The 24,668-nt window shown below is 43.9% G+C and overlaps 1 protein-coding gene across 2 annotated transcripts in view; it reads right to left on the bottom strand.

The window, feature by feature from the left end:
* Positions 1-24,668, bottom strand: part of CCDC186 (coiled-coil domain containing 186) — a 114,198-nt gene that overhangs the window by 42,133 nt on the left and 47,397 nt on the right. For both annotated transcript variants that reach the window (XM_040361568.1, XM_040361569.1), the window contains exons 5-12: positions 23,506-23,718; positions 19,212-19,331; positions 18,089-18,193; positions 13,773-13,871; positions 11,860-11,946; positions 11,537-11,679; positions 6,008-6,263; positions 4,424-4,613 (exon numbers count right to left, since the gene is read on the bottom strand). In XM_040361568.1, the coding sequence (XP_040217502.1) occupies positions 4,424-4,613; positions 6,008-6,263; positions 11,537-11,679; positions 11,860-11,946; positions 13,773-13,871; positions 18,089-18,193; positions 19,212-19,331; positions 23,506-23,718 (1,213 nt within the window). The remainder of the gene's footprint in view (positions 1-4,423; positions 4,614-6,007; positions 6,264-11,536; positions 11,680-11,859; positions 11,947-13,772; positions 13,872-18,088; positions 18,194-19,211; positions 19,332-23,505; positions 23,719-24,668) is intronic.

Below are 24,668 nucleotides of genomic sequence, written 5' to 3'. Positions count from 1 at the left end.
AAAAAAGAAAATATAGGAATAAATGTAATGGTGCACTGTAGAAAAGGTAAGTACACCCTTGGTATCAGAAGCTGGTAGTGACCCCTGTAGCGGAAATTACCATTTTGTATAACTGCCCACCAGCCTCCGATATTGACTCTCTGAAATACTTGATCCTTCTCTATGCAAAATCCTTTTAGTTGCAATATATTTGTAGTTCATCTATGAACTGTACGTCTCACCCTGCAAAATCTTAATGGGTATCAAATCAAGGCATTGACTTGGGCAGTCCATAACCCTCTAGTCTAGGCTATGCCCAACCTTTTGAAGAACAAGGGCCACCTAAGCGACTTGGTAACTGGTCACGGGAATAGAATAGGCGGATGACAGGTCCATGTCCAATCTGCATATGCAGAGCAGACACAGACACAGCCCACTCTACTCTATGGGTCTGTTACTGTCCCAGGCAAAGCGCATTTGGTATCACTACCACTATACAGGCAGCATCAACTTCTGCAGCTCTTCTCCGCAGCCGCTTGCTTCCCCCACAACCCTGATGCTCTGGGATGGCAACCTGCAAGCCCGCCATCCCAGAACAGGAGGTTGTGGACCACACCCCTGCTCTAGGTCATTCCTTGTTGGATTGGTTGCTGTGCTTTGGATCAATATTGTGTTGAAAGACAAATTTTCACTTCAACTTGAACCTTTGGACAGATGGCCTCACATTCTTCTCCAACACACTTCAACATGATGCAGAATTGAGAGTTGACTGGAGCTACCCAGCAACCCCAAACCACAACATTTCCACCATCATTACAGTTGTTTTAAGTAGGGTTGTCCCGATAGCGATACTAGTATCAGTACCGATACCAAGCATTTCCCTCTGGAGTACTCTGGGAGAATGCTCCGATGCTTCACCCGATACCCAACTGTACCTGTATCCTCCTCCAGTTCCCCCCTCTGTGCTGCTTTCCCCCTCCGCGTCCCCCCCTTCGTGCAGATGCTGTCCTTCACCATTATTCTGTTCTCCCCCTCCGAGCTCCGTGTCTCCCCTCTGTGCAACTGCTGTCCTCCTCTGTTCTTCTGCACTCCCCCTTCGCGCTCCGTGTCCCCCCTCCGTGCTACTGCTGTCCTCCTCGGTTGTTCTTCTCTCCCCTCCGTGCTGCCGATCTCCCCCTCCGCGCTCTGTGTCACCCTCCATGTCCACCTTTGAGCTCTGTGTCACCCTCCAAGTCCTCCTCCGCCCCCTATGTCAGGATGGAGAGCGGAGGTAGGAGCGGCTCCAACCTTTTCTGAATGAGCCGAGTCAGTGATCACGGACACTGTTCATTCATATAACTGAGCATCGTAATCTGTGTTTACGATGCTTCAGTTTATGAATGGATAGGAGCCTCTGTCTCCTGTCCATTCATTTTCAGTGCAGCTGAGAAAGGGACTGGTGAATCTGTGTCCTTAGTCTCAAAGGGGAGATGTTAGAGGTCTGTTAAGACCCCTGATATCTCACCAAAGCCCCCAACAGGGCTAAAAAATTAAATAAAAATTGCAATTGCCATAAAAAAAAGGATCGGTACTTGTACTCTGTCTTAAAAAAGTGGTATCGGGACAACCCTAGTTTTAAGGTTCTTCTACTAGAATACTGTAATTTTGCAGCAAATACTCCACTATTACGGAGACCGAGGAAACAGCCTAGGGAGCCAGCTAAGTGCAGTATATAGGAAAAGCATATCATAAATTATAAATGGCAACTCACAAGGTGCGACATAAGGATAAGAGCATGTCATCCACCCAGTGCAGTTATTTGTTGAGCCTCAATGCGTCTTCAGAACCCAGGAAGCAGATACCGCCATCAGGAGCGGCGTAGGACACCAGAAAAGAGCCACCCTGGAGCACATGAACAGCACAAGACTGGAAGTGTCGTCACACCTAGAAGGGCCGCAATGTGGGGAACATGGTTACATGTTTCAGAGCGTACCTGTTCCTTTTTCAAGCCTAAGGACATGCTCATGTGCATACATGTACTGTATATAACAGATACATATATCATATAGCATGGCTTCCACTACCATTTATATGCCAATGACACCCAAATCCATCTCTCTGCCCCTCAGCTCACCCCATCAATCTCATCATTCATCACTGATTTACTAACAGACATCAACCTGGATGTCAAATGACTTCCTCAAACTGAATCCATCTAAAACTGAGCTCTTAATATTTCCTCCCCCGCGTAACCCTTCCCCTGACTTCTCGATCAAGATCAATGGCCCATCTATCAGTCCGTCCCCACATACCAGGGTGCTAGGGGCAACCTTAGACTCTTAACTGTTCTTTCAGGCCCACATCCAAACCCTGTCCAAATAATGCCGCCTTAGCCTCCACAACATTTCCAGAATACGCCCCTAAGCTTCTAATCCACGCCCTCGTCATCTCTCGCCTCGACTACTGCAACTCCCTCCTCATTGGATTACCTTTACAAAGACTATACCCCCTTCAGTCCATCATGAATGCCGCTGCATAACTCATCCACCTTAGCAACCATTCAGTGTTTTCCACCCCTCTCTTCCAATCCCTCCACTGGCTTCTACTCACCCAACGAATAAAATTCAAAGTACTACTAATAATTTACAAAGCCATCCACAACTCTGCCCACAACTACATCACTAACCTAGTCCCATAATACCAACCAAGCCCCTCTTTTCGGTCCTCCCAAGACCTCCTGTTCTCTAGCTCCCTCGTGACCTCCTCCAATGCTCGCCTCCAGGATTTATCTAGAGCTTCTCCCAGCCTTTGGAACTCCCTACCCCAATCTGTCCGACTGTCCCCTAATCTATCCATATATAGACGATCCCTGAAAACTCTTCTCTTTAAAGAAGCCTATCCTGCTTCTAAAGTAACACCGTTTTACTTCCACCATCAGCTCATCCCCCACAGATATTTACATTTTGTATCGATTGAATCTCCCTTTTTAGATTGTAAGCTTTAAATGAGCAGGGCCCTCTGATTCTCTTGTACCAAATTGTAATGCAACGTCTGCCTTTTATTTTGTTAAGTGCTGCACAAACTGTTGGCGCTATATAAAACCTGTATAATAATAATAATAATAATAATAATAATAATAAAAAGTGTCCAACTGTCTATTAGCATGCCCTTAGGCTTGAGAAAAAGGGACAGGTACGCTCCAGGATTTCTGGTTTCATTTCATTTCATTTCCATTGGGTGGAGGACATTGTTCTTATCCTTATGCACAGTCTTTAAGGTATTTTCCTATATACTGCACTTGTTGCTGTTTCCTTTATATATTGCAGAGATCACTTCAGTCTCATTGAGAAGCTTATAATGGATTTAGGAACTATGGACTTTTTAGTATAATCCTACACCCCCCCCCCCCCCCCCCCCAGCACATTTACATGTTTGATAATGCTGCAGCTCAGCTATATCCCGACTTGTGCCAATTCTCGATAATTCCTTGTATTACTGTGACTAAACAACTCCATCTTTGCCTATATGTTCATAGATCAGCTGTAATCTTGCGCTTATATTCTTTTATTTTTTTTATGTTTATTTTTGTATTTAGATCATGAAAATAAATATGAGACGGGTGTTACTGGCGCTAATGGAAAAAAACAAATTTGTTCCATGTTGGATGGTTTGCTGCAATCAAAAAATGTGCAAGTCACTCTATAGCACGCCCAAAGTAGAATTAGTAGGATATATGGATTGCGCTACCTTAGTGGGTGACCTACATCCACCTAATCATGTGCAATAGTTGCGGTTATTAACACCTATAAATGTCACCTTGTGCCATTCCACCGCAAGTTATCCTGTTAAATGACAATACACCAAAAATCTATGAATAAAAAAAATTACATAAATATACCATGCACGTGTCATATATTCAAAATGGTGCTCTCTACTTCTAAGAAAACGTATGCTCCCCTGCTATGGGTTCACAAAGAATATCGTGTCACAAAACTACAAAGAAAAATGATATATTAATTTTTCTTTGTAGTTTTGTGACACGATATTCTTTGTGAACCCATAGCAGGGGAGCATAAGTTTTCTTAGAAGTAGAGAGCACCATTTGAATATATAACACGTGCATGGTATATTTATGCAATTTTTTTATTCATAGATTTTTGGTGTATTGTCATTTAACAGGATAACTTGCGGTGGAATAGCACAAGATGAAAATATAATGTGAAGGTTATACATTATTTGTTCCTTTATATCAAATTTATCTGTAGGCACTGTATGAATCAAGGTCTAATGTTGAAAGGGTGAACAATTTCCACTGGGGTTCCACTTAGTTGTTCACATAACCGTATGTAAGATATTTGGATTTGACAGACATCTCTGCATTTTTGTCACTAGGAAAGACTTCCACTTTCAAAATTAGCCTAATAGTGGCCATGCCTGCGGGCAGTGTGGCCGGTCAGGTCGTCACCTTGCTGGAGCTGTTTGGTCAGATCCTTCAGATTGACGGCGTGTTTCCTCCTCTGTGCGGCAAGTTCATTGTTCAGCTCATCTATTCGAGTGTTCAGTGAAGCCACCAGAGACCGCTGAGAGTTCAAGTCTGTCTGGAGGGAGGTCACCTCCTGCTGTCTTAAGGTCCTCTCTGATTTCAGTCTCTCTTCCTGTCACACAGAACATCACAAGACACATAACAAGCTGCAACAAACTATTGTCGTTTAAAGTGGCTGTTTAATCTGCTTATATTTTGCCTTCATTGGTTTCTCCTTCCCCCCCTTCCTCTTGGATCCAGCTGCCACAAGTGTTGTGGACATTCCCGATCATATATTGTAGTGACTTTTTGTTTGGACCCTATGTATATCTATCTGATGGTGCCTTAACCCTTATGCCCCATTTACCCTTTACTGCAGGGTTTTCATTACATGCATTATTTTAGACTCTAGATTAAGGTTGGTGGGGAGGGCTGGCAGGGTGCTGTACATCCTCTCAAGAGCCCTCAGTCCTGATGAAAGCTGTGGAGGAGTTAGGCTGCTTTCACATTGCAGCGTGGAGCCGCGGTGACGGTATAGCCGCGCCATTTGTAGCGCGGCTATACCGTCGTATTTACCGCGATATTCGGGCGCTAGCGGTGAGGTTTTAACCCCCGCTAGCGGCCGAAAAAGGGTTAATACCGCCCGCAATGGGAAGGCGCGGTGAACACACCGCTCCTATACCACGGTAAAGATGCGGCTAGCAGGACTTTTGGTGCGCTCCTGCTAGCGCACCGCTTCAATGTGAAAGCCTTCGGGCTTTCACATTGAACACTGCAGGGCATGATTTTTCATGCGGTATAGCAGCGCTATTTTTAGCGCTGTACCGCATTAAAAAAACGCCCCAGTGTGCAAGGGGCCTTATGCAAATATCAATTTCCTTGATGGGTGGTGTCAGTCTGGAGAAATAGGTGTTCCTAGGCTATTTGCATACAGACTGCCCTGTAGAATACAGAGATTCAATAATTGGAAGAACAAATCTATTAAATGAAAAGGGTGGGAAAGGGACAGTCAAGCTAGGGAGGAAGAAAGTAGAGCAGGGGTCTCCAAGGTTTTCAAACAAAGGGCCAGTTTATTGTCCTTCAGACTTTAGGAGGGCTGGATTGTGGCCAGCGGGGAGCAGGAAATGTCCCGGGCCTGACAGTAAGAATAAATATGGCCTTAGGATTGGTGGTCAGTAGGAGGAGGATTAGTGCCCCTATTAGTAGGAGAAATAGTATCCCATCATTGGTATCGATGGAAGAAATATTGCCCCATTGTTGGCGTCAGTGGGAGGAATAGTGCCCCAAGGGCCGAATAAAGGCTAGCAAAGGGCCACATCTGGCCCTCGGGCCGCAGTTTGGAGACCCTTGGGGTTGAGGATGCTAAAGTTCACCATGTGCCCTAAAATAATGAAAGGCTCCCATACAATGGTACAAAACTGAAGCAGAGGCTGGAGTTCAGCTTTAAAGTTAATACTTAGTTTTCAGGTTTACACAATAGTAGTGGGGCTACGGAGTGACATTTCATGCAAACATAACATTTCTTACCAGTTCAGTGTTGGAGTGCTGGAGCTGTTCTAGTTGGCTGCGGAGCTCGCTCTCACTATAGGTCAGCTTATCCAGCTGGGACTGTAAGGAGTTGTTCTCGGACTGGATCTGAGCGTTCTTGCTGGTCAGCTTCTCTGTAAACCCCAGCAGCTCAGACTCCCGCGTCCTACTACCCTCTATATCCCGCTGAAGGTCCGAGATGAGCGAGTTTAGACTGTTCACTTCCTCCCGTAAACTCTCAATCTCTTGTATGTCCCTGCAGAGGGTGAGAGGAGAACAGAGGGGTAAGGAAAGGGACAACTAGAGAGAACCGTATATTACTATACCAAAGTCTCCCGCTTTGTTAACAATTAATAACAATACTAATCCACTTCCCCTTACCTGGAGGAGAGCTATGTGCTCTGGCTGGATTTTGTGACTGTTGTAATAAAACTTTTTGTTGATACAAAAAAAAACACAAGTTTGTAAATGTGCATTTCTTTATTCTGAAACTAGTATGCTGGGGAAGAACATACCTTACAGCAGAAAAACGCTCAAAAAAACGCCTAGGTGTGAACAGAGCCTAAATCATTTTTTAAATGTATAGAACAAATCAGACTGTCAGAAACAATATTTCCAAAACGAAAGAGGCAAAAATGTGACAACCTTTAATCAAAAGGCACTAAAAGAGTAATAATAACTAAAGACAAGGGGCTAGATTCAGAAAGAATTTACGTCGGCGTATCTATTGATACGCCGCGTAAATTCAAATCTGCGCCGGCGTTTCTTCTTTCTGTATTCAGAAAGCAAGATACTCCAAAATTAGGCTAAGATCCGACTGGCGTAAGTCTCTTACGCCGTCGTATCTTAGTTGCATATTTACGCTGGCCGCTAGGTGGCGCTTCCGTCGATTTACGGTAGGAATATGCTAATTCGGTAGATACGCCGATTCAGAAACGCACGTACGTCCGGCGCATTTTTTTACGTTGTTTACGTTTTTTTCGGCGTAAAGTTACCCCTGCTATATGAGGCGTATACTATGTCAAGTATGGACGTCGTTCCCCCGTCAAATTTTTTTAATTTTATGTCGTTTGCGCAAGTCGTTCGCGAATAGGGCTGTACGTAATTTACGTTCACGTCTAAAGCATTGACGATTTGCGGCTTAATTTCGAGCATGCGCACTGGGATTCTTTCACGAACGGTGCATACGTGGGGTCACATGTAATTTAAATAAAACACGCCCACATCAGCCACATTTGAATTAGGCGGGCTTACGCCGGACCACATACGTTACGCCTCCGTAACTTAGGGCGCAAGTTCTTTCTGAATACGGAACTTGCACCCTAATTTACGGCAGCGTAACGTATCTGAGATACGTTACGCCCGCAGAAAATTACGCCGGTCTATCTGAATCTAGCCCAAGGAGTGAAGAGGAAGAGACCAGGAGGCTGCAGACATAAAACAAGCAGTGTCTAATCCATCCATGAGGAAACCAATTACTGTTCATTATTCCCACTGATCAGACACACTTTTAGAAGATCGCCTGCAGATGAAAGGACTAAAACCATAACGGAGCAACCGCAGAGCACAGTGATTAGAGACGTCAATTACCCTCATCACACGGCTAATTGCAGCCAACACTTCAGAGACACACGCACACACTGGTATATTCATCACATCCCTACTGCCAATTACAGAACCCAAGAATTACATTGTAACTTCATGAATTGTTTTGTGATGTGCGGATAAACCATAAAAGACCATGAAATTACCGATATCCACAGCCGCCACAAATCTGAAACGCTATTCACAGTAACTGTATAATTACACTCCTAAAGAACACCAAGCAGGACAATAGAGCTGCATTTTATTTCAGCAATGGGAAGGAACAGAAAACTATTACCATAAAGCTGTGATCCTGGAGAAGGAGATTACATACAAGTATACTGTTGACCTATACAAACACTGGAAAATAATAATTAAAAACAGCTGACTTGCTGCAGTTGGATACTTGCCAGCAGCGTGGATAAAAAAAAATATTTTTTTAATTTAAAACAAATTGGATTTTCTTTTTATAATTAAAATCGGATATTTTGGATTTTTATCAGATTTATTTGCTCCCAAACAAAATTGGCGTCCTTTTTTTCCCACAAATAGAGCTTTCTTTTGGTGGTATTTGATCACCTCTGCGGTTTTTAGTTTTTGCACTATAAACAAAAATAGAGCGGCAACTTTGAAAAAAAATGAATATTTTTTACTTTTTGCTATAATAAAATATCCCCCAAAAATATATAAAAAAATAAAAAATAAAAAAATGTTTCCCAAGTTTAGGCCGAAAAGGTATTCTTCTACGCAATAAGCGTTTATTGATTGGTTTGCGCAAAAGTTATAGCGTTTACAAAATAGGGGTATTTTTATGGCATTTTTATTAATATTTTTTTTTTACTAGTAATGGCGGCGATCAGCGATTTTGTTTTCGGTACTGCAACATTATGGCGGACACTTTTGACACATTTTTGGGACCAGTCATTTTTATAGCGATCAGTGCTATAAAAATGCATTGGATTACTATAAAAATGCCACTGGCGGGGAAGGGGTTAACACTAGGGGGTGGGAAAGGGGTTAAGTATGTTCCCTGGGTGTGTTCTAACTGTAGGGGGGGTGGCCTCACTAGGGGAAATTACTGATCTTCTGTTTATACATTGTATGAACAGAAGATCAGCATTTCTCTCCCTGACAGGACCGGGAGCTGTGTGTTTACACACACAGCTCCCGGTCCCCGCTCTGTAACGAGCGATCACGTGTGCCCGGCAGCGATCCGGGCACGGGAGCGCGCACGTGCCCCTTGTGGCCTGCGCGAGAGCCAATGTTATATTACGTGCTCTCGCGCAGGGGAGCCGACCTGCCGCCGTAAAACTGCGGCGGCTGGTCGGCAAGAGGTTAATAAAATGCTTTTGGAGTAAAAATCTAAAGATACCTGTAGTAGGCATAATTTTACGGTCACCTATGCTCCGCTTCTTTGACAATGTCATGAAGGGGAGGGGCTTAGTCATTATCCCATAAAGCACAGGCATGTGCCCATTATTTGCAGCCTCACTGTGCTGATCAAATGTACAATACAGAGGGTGTACAGTATGTGTTTATAGAAGGGATGGATGGAATTGGTATATAGAGGAAGGAAGGTGGGTATATACAGCTCTATATACAGGACAGATGATGTATATCTGCAGTCAGTGATGATGGAGGAATACAGGAAGGAAGATGGCTGTATATAGCTGTATACAGGACAGGACAGATGATATGATCTTTTCTATATCTGGCACCCCCCCCTTCACTGATCATACCCTGTATGCACTCAGCTGCCCCCCTTATCTGTATATATGTCAGCCCCCCCCTGTACACAAACAGCCTTCTCCCTTCACTTGTACTCACAGCCCCCACTTGTAAGGTCACGGTGGTCTTCCTTCTCCCAAGTCCTGTTTCCACATGTCCCTTTGAAAATACATTACAGGCAGCAAAGCAAACACAAGGGCGCACATACAGGAAGCGGCCAGAGGTGGCAGTAAAGAGCTCTGTAAGCTCCATGACACTGATCTTGCAACAGCTGTGGAGCCGACTGCACAAACCCAGAGAGAGTCAGCACAGCTACAAATGCGAGCATGGCAGACCCTTGCCGATTCCAGGGGGGGTCACTCGCCCCCCCTCAACTCTATGAGCGGAAGCCCATGGATGGGGGTTGTGTGTAGTAGCCTGCTGAGGTGGGCTCTCCCCGACCTCTTCTCCTACCTTCCTGGCTGGAAGGGGTGCTGCTGGTCCGGACCGGGGGGTCAGGGACCGTTGAAAAGCCTGTGGAGATAGTGCCCCTGGAGTGGAAGTCCAGGGGTGCCATACATTGCACGAGTGTTTGAAAGGGGCACTCATCATGTGGCACCTTTGGTCACGGATCTCCACATACACCTTTTTGACACCTGCCTCTAGGGCCGAGCCTTTTGGCTAGGACCAGGGGAATTTTTGTTTCCTGGCCGGAGAGCCGGCCAACGTATTGCACGATGGTCACTTTCCACTTTCCACTCACCTCTCCCACCTTCCTTCTCCCCCACTTTCTTTTTTTATTTTACCTCCTTGTTTGTCACATTTCTGTCTTCTTTTGGTTGGTGCACTTGTACTTTATGTGTGATGAGTGAGTGAGTGAGAAACTTATATAGCGCAGCACATGCAAACTGAATCGCCTCTGGCCGCTTGGTGTGCATTCCCTGGGCTCTCAGAAAAGATAGGTTTTGATCTTTCTCCTGAATGCCAGGTGGTTTACCTCCAGCCGGATACTGGTTGGTAGAGCCAGTATTGGTGATGAGTAGGGTGCTGGTCCTCGGGCCGGCTCTGAAAGTCTTGGGAGTGGGCGGACATGGCCTTCTGGCTTAGTTCGCCTGCTCTTATGGGGTCTCCCTTCGGGGGAGCCTCACCGAGGAGGGTTCTGTTTCGGCAGACCCTCCAAGGATGTTGGGTCCGTGAGGCTTTGGCTGCACGGACCACTGTTTACTCGAGTCCCTACCAGGAGCCCAACGCCCCAGGGGATCAGAGTTGGGTCCTTTTCGGAGGACCAATTGACGCAGCACCCGTCACAGTTTTTTTTGTCACTCTTTATGTGTGTGCACATTTTTCCTGCACCGGGTGAAGTTTTTGGGTTGTGTTTTGCACGCCACAGGCTTTTCAATAGAAAAAAAAAAATGGACTTTAGCCCACTGTCAGCTGGAAATGGGACAAAGGAGTGCAGAACAAAGTGTACTCCTGTTACCCACAGGAGAAGTAGGGTCAAAAGAGCTTTGGCCCTACTTCATCTTTAAAGAATGGCGTTAGCCACTCTGTAGCTCGGTGTAATTACTCTACCAACAATTGACGAGATAATGTCAACCATAAAAGGGAGTGTACTGTATTCATTAGGTTGACCAACTCATAGACATTGTAAGGAGCAGTAAAGCACAACCATTGTGTAGATCAAAAATAAAAGCAGAGTACGTAGTGAGCAAATTTGGCTGCTCTCATGCACACAGATAGCCACATATTATATATAAAACAACGTTTTTAAAATTTTAAAATCAGGATTGGCAATATTTATACCAACCTAAAAAAAATAAAAAATAAAAAAATACTTTTCCTTTTTCTTTAAATATCATGGTTGGTATACAAGGGGGGTCATTTACGAAAGGCAAATCCACTTTGCACTACAAGTGCACTGAAAGTGCTGCGACTGTAGATCAGAGGGGAACATGCAAGAAAAATAAACAGCATTTTAGCTTGCACATGATTGGGTAATAAAATCAGCAGAGCTTCCCCTCATTTCAGATCTTCCCCTTTAGATCTACAGTGACAGCACTTTTAGTGCACTTGTAGTGCAAAGTGGATTTGCCTTCCGTAAATAACCCCCTGTGTCACGATTCATACATGCTGTATGACACATATTTACATTAGTTTAATACAGAGCTTGAGGCACTTTTGATTTTGTGAGCCTAGACTATGGATTAGGCTGTGTGGGTCAGGACGAAAGTCAGATACCTTTTGTGCCGCTCTTCCTGCTGATCCATGACCTTCACTCTGTCCTGTAGATTCTGGATCTCAGCTTTCTGCCTGTTAATAAGTTCTTTGTACTTTGATAATTCTTCCTCTGTCCGGAGGCGCTCGGCTTCTAGACACTTCACCTGAGTGACAAAAGACAAGTGACAGATCCTTCATTTTCTGTGGATCAATATCATATTGTAGACATTCCAATATCTCCTATGTAATTCCTAAACTCAACTTTAATCACGACTGAAAATTCCACTGAAAAACAAAAAAAACATTGCAAATAGTATGACCAGTGGTATGCCAGAGACAGCTACCTTCGTTCGTAAGGTGCGCAGTTCATCCATTCCTTCTGTAAAAGTCCTTCTCAGATCATCCAGCTCTTTGATTTTTGCCTGATGAACCTTGGCGGGACAAAAAAAAAAAAAAAAAAGTTTTAGCTGAGTCTGCCAATAGAAGGTTTTAGAGACAACTTTTCACAGACAGATCTGTATCCACTTCAGGCACACAAAGCTGAACCTTCACACGATCAACAGTTGCTTGGTGGTCCCATAGGGCTCTTAGCCGACTTTTTTTTGATTAAAACTTATAGCTGCCTCTCAGAACATTAGACGCTTCCTCCATGCACAGAGCCAAGCAGATTGTCCAATTTATAAATTATTATAGTTATCTATAATCTGTAGACTTCTGTCTTTGTCATATGTAGTGTGGCTCACTGACATGGCACAGAACTGAAATGCCCATTCACTAGTTAGCGAGGCTGGAGGACAGCTGTTACTGCCTCTGGTCTGGGCAGTGGGAAGAAGGAACTTGTATCCAAGTAGAGAAGAACCCAACTCCAAGAACTCAAGTCTTCTAGCAATTAAGCAATGCCAAATGAAAGCAACAAATACTTGGACAGAAAAATGGACAATTATTGTGTGAAATGGATTGTTTAAAGCTGAACTCCAAGGCTGTTTGTCCAACTTTTATTGAAATGTGAAAAAAGTGTAGTGCCAATTAATGTACACAAGTGTAAATATTACAAAAACACTAAGAGCCGGTTCACACTGGGGCGACTCGTCAGGCGACTCAGCCGCCTGACAAGTCGCGTCCCATTCTGTTCAATAGAACCGTTCTAATAGGAGCGACACAAGTTGATCCGACTTAGAAAAAGGTTCTTGTACGACTTCGGGGGCGACTTGCATTGACTTCTATACAGAAGTCATTTTGCAAGTCGCCTCTGAAGTCGTCTTCAGGACGCCTTGCCGAGTCACCCCCGAAGTCGTGCCGCCCCAATGTGAACCGGCTATTAAAATAATAATATAAATAAATAAAATATACAATACATCCATGAAAACCAAATAACTCCACGTGTTAAGCGAGTCTCGTGAATAGATAAATATATAAACACAAATAACAATAAATAGCACCAGAAAGTGAGTAAATGTAACAAATAAAAAAGGGGTCCAATATTGTGAACATAATTGGACTTTTGTCATTTTTTTTGTCACTTATGAGGATGTAATCTGACAGATGGAAACTCCAACCCAGGTGCAGACCTCTAGAGGAAAAAGACAAACTTCAGGAGCACCACCATCGTGGAGGAGGCTTACCAGATGGCGATGACTTGGAAAGGCATATACCACCCAAGTCGCAAAGGCTTATATGGTCGGTCACCTCAGTGGGTACAAGCTGGTCCTGAACCCAATCTGCATCTTAACGCCAGCAATCCAAACGTCAATAAAATAAATATATATATATTGATGATTGGATCGCTGGCATCGAGTTGCAGATTGGATTCAGGACCAGCTTTTACCCACTGAGGTGACCGACCATATAAGCCTTTGCGACTAAGGTGATATATGCCTTTCCAAGTCATCGCCATCTGGTAAGCCGCCTCCTGCCAACGGTGGTGGTGCTCCAAAAGTTTGTCTTTTTCCTCTAGAGGTCTGCACTCACTTAACACGTGGGAGTTATTTGGTTTTAATGGCTATATTATATATTTATTTATATTATTTTAAGAGTTTTTGTAATATTTACACTTGTATACATTAATTAGCGCTACACTGTTTCACATTTATATTATTGCTTTTTGTCTACAGCTGTGTTGGCAGCCTATTTTTTTGTATTCACTTATACACACGGCGCAGTATATCATTTTTTCCATGTCCAACTTTTATTACAATAATTTTGTAATAAAACTATATTTATACACACACACAAAGTCAGGAAGGTTTTGTATTTTTACCTCCAGGTGGCTTGATTTTTCCTGCATCTGTTTCTCCAGCTCCACTTTTGTGACCCGCAGTTTAGCGTCCAATTCATGGGATTTAATTTCCTCCGACTCCTAAAGAGAAATAGGATATACATTAGTAATATAAAACTCATGCTACCAGTGGATTCCATAAACCACAGGTTCACAGATTCTGTACATTAATGCTTCATCCTCGCAGGTGTAAAAAATAAAAAATATGGCCTACCAGCTGCAGCACTTAATTATTGGAGCATCTGTACTTAGTTTTCTCTTAGTTCCCCTGCAAAGTCCCACAAATACGTACTAATGCTGCCAGTGCAGTCCATCTATTGCAACCCCCTGTGATGGTGTGGCAAAGCTGTTGCACTGCTCCTGAATTCAGAGCAGAGTTGTCACTCTCAAGTAGGCTTTGCCTGCTTGCACTACAGCGAGTTGAAAAAAAATATGTTGCATAATTATGAGCATTGTTAGTGCCTCCATTACTGATCCCCACACCCCCTTCACTGAGCTGCAGTGTCTGGGAGGGGGAGCGCGTGAGATATATTAATGAAGGAAGATTTGTCTCACTCAGAAGGTAAAGGAAGTTTTTTTGTCAACTTTAGGAGGCATCAGATAGAACCCGGAGCTGCAATTTGTTTAGACTTTCATACAGGAGCCTTTAGTTGAAGGAAATCTCGCCAAAGTCACCTGGGACTTTCCACTCGTATTCCAGTACATCAGGCAGGAGTACACAATGAAAAAGTTTAAGACAGCACCTAAAAATTGGGATTTTGTTGTACCATAAAATCCTTTTCTTTGCGTTCACTGAAGGATACAGCCGGTTCTTTGGATCATGACCAATGGGTTATTATGCCACGTAGAGAAAAAGGATGCTAGGTACCCCAACAAAATACTCAACCTGCTCATAGTCAAACTTCCCTCACGCCAAAAAAAACCCCCAAAAATAAAAAAATCACACAGCTTAGTTAGTAACCGGCAGTAAACAGAAACAACTGAAACATAGGATCACTCGAAGAAGGTGGGTACGTGTCCTTCAATGGAAAGTACGAAAATCCCACTTTCTCTTCTATTTAAAGATATAGCCGGATCTTTGCACTGTGAGCAGTTTGATGCCCCAAAGCCAACATAATAAAGAACCACACCCCAGCAGAACTCAAAACCACTGCCTGCAAGACCTTACGGGTGAGACCAACGCCAACTTTTATAACTTGGTAAAAATGTGAACAGACGACCACGTAGCCACCTTGCAAACCTAAGAAACAGAAGTACAGCGATGAAAAGCTCAGGAAGCGCTCAGAGCCCTGGCAGTAAAATTTTTACTTCTAAGCAATATGAAAAAGAAAAAAAAACTGAGCTGTACGTTTCAAATGGAAGGATTTGGCCAACAGCAGGGGTCTTCCCCAGGTTGCCTTTTTCTGCGAGTGGCATAATAACCCATATTCAAGACAAAGATTTGGCTGTATCCTTCAATGAACTGAAAAAAATAAAAAATAAAAAATGAGTCTTATATCCGTCACTGTTTACCATGGTCCTGTCCGACATACTGAAAAAAATAAAATAAAAAGGTGGAAAAATCACAAAAGATTTGGAAGCTGCAATTCCATTTTTCTGTGGTGGTGTGGAGCTTGAAAGTGATCAAAGAGCTAAGAGGAGCAAGAACAGCACAGGATTGCTACTTGAGATTACCTGGAGAAGTGGTGATAGGGAGGCTGTAACCAGGGCCACTGATAAGGCAGTACATCCAGCCCTCTTGTACTGGGCCCACACCCCATCAGTTCAAAAGGGGTACTTCTGACACTAGTGACACTTGTGCAGTGATGTTGGCTTCTATGTTTCTTTTTTTGCTCTGGCTGCACTGGTGGAGGATCCTTTCTAGTATCTGCTTCCCCTTCCCCCTGCTGTCTGGGACCCTTGTGTACCCGCTTCGCCCGCAGTTCTTCCATCAATGGGTCTTGTTTAATAGAGGTATCATCTCTGCCATGTTTGCAAAGCATAGCATTGCGGGTGTTGCATCTTAGCAAAAATATAATTTCATATTTTCGAAGGAGGGAGGACGGGTCAGGTAGTCTGGACGGGGCCCCCTGATTTCTAGCAGCAGCCCTGGCTGTAACACAAACATTTATGGGCCTTTAGAAATGCAGGTATGGTGTTTACGGTGACTGCTGAATCTGATGGGCTTAGGTTAGTGATTTAAAGTGCAGTTGTTAGATTACCATTAGGCTCAGTTCACGCTGCTGCGACTTGGAATCCAACTTGCGAGACCCCAAAGTCACGTGAAATCTCATGTTAGTCAATGAGAGCTGTCCCAATTTGCACTACTGAAGTCGCTCCGACTTTAGAAAAGGTTCCTGTACTACTTCAAGGCAACTTCTATCTGACTTGTGTCCATATACTTGAATAAAAGTCGCCTCCAAGTCAGTTTCTCATCTATATTTATTTGGATCCGACATTATAGAAAGATTACACAGGCGTTAACTGGAAGTCGCTTCAGAGTCACATCAAGTCGTATTCAAGTCGACAGCAAATCGCCAAGAAGGCACTCAAGTCGCATGGTAAGTCAAGTCGTGACTTTCAAGTCGCAGCAGTGTGAACCAAGCCTGTTATTTATTACCACGGAGTGGGTGGATGAGCTGCGGCTGGACATCAATAATAGGGATTTGGGTTGATCTGCAAAATCCTTTTCTTGTAGTACTTCACAGGACTTCTGGCGTTTTCACCTCCATTATGATAGGGTTATGCTACCGCCTTCATGTGATTGGGCACTACCAAGAAGAAAAATAAAAATAAAAGAGAAGACAGCAAGGCTGTCAGGCAAGGCTTACATTTTTATAGCAAGCCATAAACCACAGAGGCAGAGGGGTGGGATTGTGTCCTGTGATGTACACCAAGAAAAAGATTTTACATGTAAACCAAAAATCCAAATTTTCCTTATCCTACACCTTGGAACACATGGTATCTGAAATATGGTGAAAATCTCTCCAGCAGGTACAGAGAGTCTGATTCCTTCCAAAGAACAAGGGAAGTAGAGTGGAACACCGCTCCAAGACCGTCTGCAAATGAAAAATCTCTTGATACTACTGCGGCAACAAGACTGGGTGCCTGGTGAGGTCTGCAACCTGGAAAATCCATGCAAAAAAGAGAAAAAGCGGCACATCCAGAGATGAAGAAAAATGTGTTGGTTTATTGTAGAGTCAAAGGTTTAAAAAACATGACACGGGGGATCCACACTGTTCAGCAGACGCGTTTCACACAAAGTGCTTAATCACGATTAAGTACAATGTGTGAAACGCGTCTGTTGAACAGTCATGTTTTTTAAACCTTTGACTCTACAAAAAACCAACACATTTTTATTCATCTCTGCATCTAATCCCTTCCATACTGCATCCAAAACTAAAAAACAAAAGTTTTGGCTTTAGAAACCATGTCTCCCCCATATCCCGCTTACCTGCATCCCCGCTACCGCCGACTGTGTAATACGCGCCGGGAACATTACAGCTTAGAATAGCTGTAATGATTGGCGCCGCGTATAGACACTCCCCCTCGCTCGGGATTGGACAGTTCACCCGAGCAAGGGGGGAGTGTCTATGCGCGGCGCGAATCATTACAGCTATTCAAAGCTGTAATGTTCCCGGCGCGTATTACCCAGTCGGCGGTAGCGGGAATGCGGCGAACAGCGGCGGTAATGCAGCGTGACGGTGAAGTATTCTATTTTGGTATCGGGGGTATTTGCGGGAGTACGAGTACTCCCGCAAATACTCGGAATCGGTCCCGATACTAGTATCGATATCGGGACAACCCTAGTAAAAACGCATGACTTATGAAGTCATGCACACTGAGACGATGCTTTTCTCGTGTAGCAATTGGCTGCCAATAAATAAAAACGACCCTTTCTTGCAACCATAGCTGTACAGAAAGAACCCTTGGCTTTACACCAACCAAACCACTCACTCTAAATTTGCCCTGCCCCTACCCACGTCACTGGACAGCTAAAAAGCAATAAACTTCATCTCATATCCTTTTCCGATTTCATTTGATCTGTTCGTCTCCCTTTTCTTACCTTTCCCTGTACTTCCCTTGCCCTGCTTATATATATTTTTTCAATATGTTTATGGATGCGTCATGTACCTCTTTGTAATGATGTACCACGTTTTCATTATATATTCACAATCTTTTATGTGCCTATTTATTGTTGTATATTTATCTCTTGAAAATCCAATAAAATATTTGAAGAAAAAAAAAAAGCAATAAACTTCAGATCACCCATGCAACATGAATAAATAGATTCAGGGCAGTGTGAATAATAATCATACCTGGTAGGTTTTTATTATATCCTGGCAATTCCGCCGCACCTGATCTGCCTCCTCTTTAGCTTTGTTTAGTTTAGCTGTTGCATCTCGCAAATTATCTTTGGTTTCCTGTAAAGTAAAAACAGAATTGCAATAATAATAATAATAATAATAATAATAATAATAATAATAATAATAAAAGTCAAGTGGACCTGTCAGTACCATTACAAATCAGCAAGTGTGGGACAACCATACAGGTAATGGTGAGGCGGGATAAAAACAACCAAAACCGTCCTCTCCACTTAATGAGAAACGTAGTAAGGCCTTAGCTAATAGCACTTCGTCACATTCAGCTGGAATTTTTTTGTAACACTGAGGACATTTTGAAGTTCTCTCCAAGCCACTTCATCAGATTTAATGTGTCGGAAAGATTCTTCAACATTTATATCCACACAGGTAGCATAGACCCTTAAGGCCCCGTACACAAGATCCAATTTTACGACACTAATTGTCTGATGGACGTGTTGCGTCGGATAATCCGACCGTGTGTATGCGCCATCAGACAATTGTTGGCTGTATTAACGACAATAAAGTATTTGTGAGTTCGTGCTCACCAACTGTCTGACAATAAATCTGTTATGTTGGATTATCCGATCGTGTGTACACATGTCTGTCCAACTAAAACCCAAAGTACAAACACGCATACTCGGAACCAATGTTAAACATTAAGGCCGCTTCCACACTGGGGAGGTGGGTGCGTCGGCGGTAAAGCGCTGCTATTTTTAGTGGCGCTTTACCGTAAACAATCCCCTGAAGTCTAAAGAGCAGCCCAGGGACATGCTGTACTATGCCCAGAAGCTAGCTGTGCGTTCTGACTCCCCCCTGCCTGCCTCACACCAGCCTGCATGCTCCTCTGAGCCAGATAGCATGGGGGACATACTGTAATGTTATAGCCGATAAGTGTACATTAAATTACATCACTATCCACCCAGGCTCCTCCGCTGGCCCAGATAGGAAACAATTCTACACAGGATAAACATCCCCGCACATCACTGTCCTCCCAGATTCCTTTACTGACCCAGATAGAGTTCTGGGGATTCTTTACAGGATAAACATGCTGCACATCCTCCCAGACTCCTCCACTAACCTTGTGCGCGTCCAGCTCTGTTTTAAGTTTGTTATGAGCCCACTTCACTTTGATGGCATACGAATTCACCTCTTCTTTAAGCTTCTCAATGTCACGGCTCTGTCTGCTGGTTTCGTTTTCCTAGATTAAAAGAAAATAGGTTATACAGAAATGATACATACACATACACACACACACATACACACACACACACACACACACACACACACACACACATATATTTTTTTAAACATGGGTAAAATCAAAGCTTTGGGACCCCCCACTGCAAAGCGATTTAGCTTCCTGGTAAAGTAGCCTAAGTAAGCTGTGGATTTAGAATAGATGGGTGTTATATTTTAATAGTTCTAATTTACAAAAATCAAAGAATCAAAGACCAATTGATGGCAGAAAAGGACAGAGATCTTCCTACTCAGCCCATAATACTTAAACACCAAGTGGAATAATTTGTCTTTTTAAAGTTCCCATTTGAATATAATCTGCTTAAAAATATATGAGGCCTGAAATAAAGCCTCCAAAAATTAAGGAGCCAGATCGAAAAAGTGTGCAACAACATAACTTTTGATCTGATGCACACAGACCACGTACAATATCAATTAAAAATCCATAAAAAAAAAAAAAAAACACACAATACAAATGTTATAAATAGAGTTGCAGTTCAGTGAGTAAAATAAAGTATTTGATCCCCAAGCAAAACAGTACTTCGTACTTGGTGGAGAAACCCTTGTTGGAAATCACAGAGGTCAGATGTTCCTGGTAGTTGGTGACCAGGTTTGGCCACATCTCAGGAGGGATTTTGGTCCACTCTTCTTTACCGATTTTCTCAAAATCCTTATGGTTTCTTGGTTGCCGCTTGGCAACTTGATGTTTCAGCTCCCTTCTTAAAGCTGCTTTCACACTGAGGCGGTGGGGGGCGTAGGCGGTAACGCGCTGCTATTTTTAGCGGCGCTTTACCATAGTTTTTGCGGCGCTATTCAGCCACTAGCGGGGCTCTTTTAACCCCCGCTAGCAGCTGAAAAAGGGTTAAATCCGCCCGCTTCAGCAGCGCTTTGACGGCGGTTCAGCGGCGCTGCCCATTCATTTCAATGTGCAGGGGCGCTTTAGGATCCGTGTTCCTTCAAAATCTGTGTGCAAGTGTACCTAGAAGAATTTATGCCGTTTTGAAAGCAAAAGCGTGGTCACACCAAATATTGATTTGATTTGGATTTCTCTTTTGTTAATTGATAAATATAAACTACAGTGGAACCTCTGAACTGAATGCGAGCAACGCGGTTAACAAGCGTTTCGCAATACGAGCGTGCAGTTTTTAAAATTCTAATTCGGTTTGCGAGTGTTGTCTCACCAAACGAGTAGGATTTAAGCTCGGAAAGACTTGAAAATACGCCCTTCCCGGGGTTTGCCGAGCTGTCCTCGGGCCTTTCCGTGTGTTCCGGTGGCACCCTGGTGTGTCCCCACCTCTGGCTGCATGTGGCATTGCATGCCATTGAAGTCAATGCGGAACAAATTATTTTCGTTTCCATTGTCTTCAATGGGGAAACTCACTTTGATATGCGAGTACTTTGGATTACGAGCATTCTCCTGGAACGGATTATGCTCATAATCCGAGGTTCCACTGCATTAAGGTCTCTTGCACGATACTCCTGCATTTTTTTGTTTGTATTAGCACGTATTTACACGCATTTTCGCGCGTATTCGTTTGCACAAAAACATATTCTTGTTCTGCACAATATGTAAATGCCTATTTGCTTACATTTGTGCGCATTCACACGTATTTGCGTGCATGAGGCGTCCATTACTGACCACAAAGCTGATTTTGATTTTATTTATAACTGAAGAAAGCACAGCGCTTGTTTACGTACCTGTGTGAATAGGCACATTACAATTAAAAAGGGGTTGTAAAGGTTCATTTTTAATTTTCCTTTAACCACTTAAGCCCCGGACCATATTGCTGCCTAAAGACCCAAGGGGTTTTTACAGTTCGGGACTGCGTCGCTTTAATAGACAATTGCGCGGTCGTGCGATGTGGCTCCCAAACAAAATTGGCGTCCTTTTTTCCCCACAAATAGAGCTTTCTTTTGGTGGTATTTGATCACCTCTGCGGTTTTAATTTTTTGCACTATAAACAAAAATAGAGCGACAATTTTGAAAAAAATGCAATATTTTTTACTTTTTGCTGTAATAAATATCCCCCAAAAACATATAAAAAAAATTTTTCCCTCAGTTTAGGCCGATACGTATTCTTCTACCTATTTTTGGTAAAAAAAAAAAAAAACGCAATAATCGTTTATCGGTTGGTTTGCGCAAAATTTATAGCGTTTACAAAATAGGGGATAGTTTTTTTGCATTTTTATTTTTTTTATTTTTTTTTACTACTAATGGCGGCGATCAGCGATTATTTTCGTGACTGCGACATTATGGCGGACACTTCGGACAATTTTGACACATTTTTGGGACCATTGTCATTTTCACAGCAAAAAATGCATTTAAATTGCATTCTTTATTGTGAAAATGACAGTTGCAGTTTGGGAGTTAAACACAGGGGGCGCTGTAACATTTAGGGATCACTGTGTGTGTGTTTACTAGTGTAGGGGGGTGTGGCTGTAGGAATGACATCATCGATCGGATCTCCCCTATAAAGGGGATCACCCGATCGATGCGCCGCCACAGTGAAGCACGGGGAAGCCGTGTTTACACACGGCTCTCCCCGTTCTTCAGCTCCGGGGAGCGATCGCGACGGAGCGGCTAAAAACAAATAGCCGAGCCGTCGTCCCGGATCGCTCCCCGAGCGGACCCGACCTCCGCATGTACCGGGGGGGGTCCCGATCGGACCCCCCACCCACGTCTAGCAGAGGACGTACAGGTACATGTGCCTGTCCGTGCCATTCTGCTGACGTATATTTACACGAGGAGGTCGGGAAGTGGTTAAGCTAGTGTATTGTTGGTTCACTTACCCTTTTCTTAGATTTCCCTTCTAAATGTTTTTTTTCTTTTTCTGAATTTCTCACTTCCTGTTTCTCCTCAGTAAGCTTGCTCCCAACATCCGAGCCGTTCTGGCTGGGGGTTAGTCAGCATGCTCACTCCCACCCTTGGGACTACATCTCTGCGGGGAGACGCTGTGAACACATCTCCCCGCAGGGATGTATTCCCAAGGGAGGGGGCGAGCACGCTGACTAACCCCCACCCAGAACAGTTCGGATGATGGGTGCAAGCCCACTGAGGAGGAACAGGAAGTGAGAAATTCAGACAAAGGAGAAAAAACATTTAGAAGGGAAATTGAAGGAAAAGGTAAGTGAACCAACAATGCACTAGCTTAAAAGGAACCTATTTAGAAAATAAAAACATGACGCCTCAAGCACACAAATACGTGTGAATGCGCACAAATGTGAGCAAATGGCCATTTACATATTGTGCAGAACAAGAAAAAAAAAATATGCTGTACTGAGCTTTTTCAAGCTGCAGCGTGCAGGCCTAACACAATTTCTGAATATTTTATCAATTAACAAATATTTCCGCTGGGATCAAATGCCCAATACCTTTGTGGGACAGTTATATGGGAAACTTACAGGAGTGGGGTGGGCAGGAGGCATGGAATGTTTTACCGGTAGATTTCATACACATATGAAAGTTTGCAGTAAAACAGGCATCCCATAAATAATTCAGTGCCGTGATACTAAGGCTGCATTCACACCTGAGCGTAGGTCGTTCGGTAGTTTTTTCCGGTGTTTTGTCACGCGTATTCATGCTTATTTGCGCGTTTGCATACAGCGTCGTCCGATGTTTTTGACGTTCAACGTTTTTTATTTTAGCCAATAGGAAAAATTATCATCTTTTCATCACTTGTTGCTATGTTGGTAGATTTTTTTTATCTTCTGCCTGGGTGAAAAGTTCTATTGATTAAAGCGACAAAACGCCCGTAGCAAACGCTCGTTGTCGAGCTAGTCGCTTGAATCGAGCATTTCCATTACTTTCTATGGGAAATAGAAACGCTCAAAAACGCCCAAACCGCCCGATTCACGCGACAAAAAAGGGTCTGGAACTTGTTTGAGCTTCAGGCGTTCGACTTCAGGCGTTTTGGCGTGGAGATGTGAACCATCTCCATAGACAGTAATGTATTTTTTCCCCTCTAGCGTTTTTGAGCGTCGCACTTCAGGCGACAAAACGCTCAGGTGTGAATGCAGCCTAAGTGGATTGAGCAGACACATCCTCCAGCACTGCGGACAGACAAGCTTGGATGCGATTCAGTATGGTGTAAAAATAATGAGACAATGTGCGTTTGCGAGTCCCAGTCCTAGTCTACCTTGGCCTCATGCAGCTGGTGTAATCGGCCTTTTTCCTGAGTTAGCAGTTTGATCCTGTTGTTGTGTTTCTCAATCTCCTTGTTGGCTTCCCTCAGTTTCCTCTCCAGCGCTTCCTTCTCTTTCCTCAGATCCAGAGACTCCTTCTCCCCCCTGACATACTTCATGACCATCGCCTCTTTCTCCTGCCGAGCCTCTTCGCACTTCTTATTTGCCTGAAAAGGACAAACAAAAAATAATTACTAAAAGTAATAAACTGCATATTCTAAAACTTCTTAAAGGCGAAGTGCATAAAAAGATAAATAATAAAAGCACATGATTTTGCAGCGAAAAAATGCACAGCATTGCACCTTTGATCAGCCGATTGTGGGTGCAATGTCAGCAGACACTCAGTGCAGCGGTCTGCCCATACCTCCCAAACAGGTAGCTATGGAAGAGCAAAATGCACCCTCAAAATTGATCAAGAACTACAAGCCGTCTGCCGCAGTGGAAACAGGACCTGTAGTTCATTCATTCACAGAACTCTGCAAAATAATGATGCAGCTGTGTGGGCGGGGCCCCATAAAGCCGCACGGTTTTTAAATTGTGGTAGTAAATCAATCCCCTACCCAGGGCCGGCCTTAGGTGTTCAGGCGCCCTGTGCGAGCTAATCCTGTGGCGCCCCCCCATCTTCACCCCTTGCCCCCTGATCACCTAAACTGACTTACCTTTCGGTGGACGGTGCGGCTTTGCATTTAAAAATGGCATTTTCTGGCTTCCCCGTGCAGCGGCGCATGCGCAGTGTGCCTGTCGGGGCCGGCAACAGCCATTTTTTTCAGGTGGCGCAACCGATGCGTTGCTCTTCACCCAGTCCCAGGGCAGGGGGACCTGGCAACGCACTGGGAGACCTGGCAGCGCCTGCTGCTGTGACTCATAGGAGTCGGACTCCTGTGATGATCATGTGAGTAACTGACTGCGACTCACATTCTGCAAGCTGTGATGGCCGCACGGCGCCCCTGTTGCCCATGGCGCCCTGTGCAGCCGCACAGCTCGCACACCCCAAAGGCCGGCCCTGCCCCCACCAGCTGTCACAGTGGGGGGGGGGGGGGGGGGTCAGGCTGCTGCATGTTACACCTTTATTTAGAGTATTTAGGGTGTAGCACGCTATTAAAAAAATAAAAATAAA

This window comes from Rana temporaria, chromosome 8 (genome assembly GCF_905171775.1).
Source record: "Rana temporaria chromosome 8, aRanTem1.1, whole genome shotgun sequence".
Taxonomy (NCBI): domain Eukaryota; kingdom Metazoa; phylum Chordata; class Amphibia; order Anura; family Ranidae; genus Rana; species Rana temporaria.
Note: the sequence above shows the minus strand (reverse complement) of the source record. Positions and strands in the feature narration are given on the sequence as shown.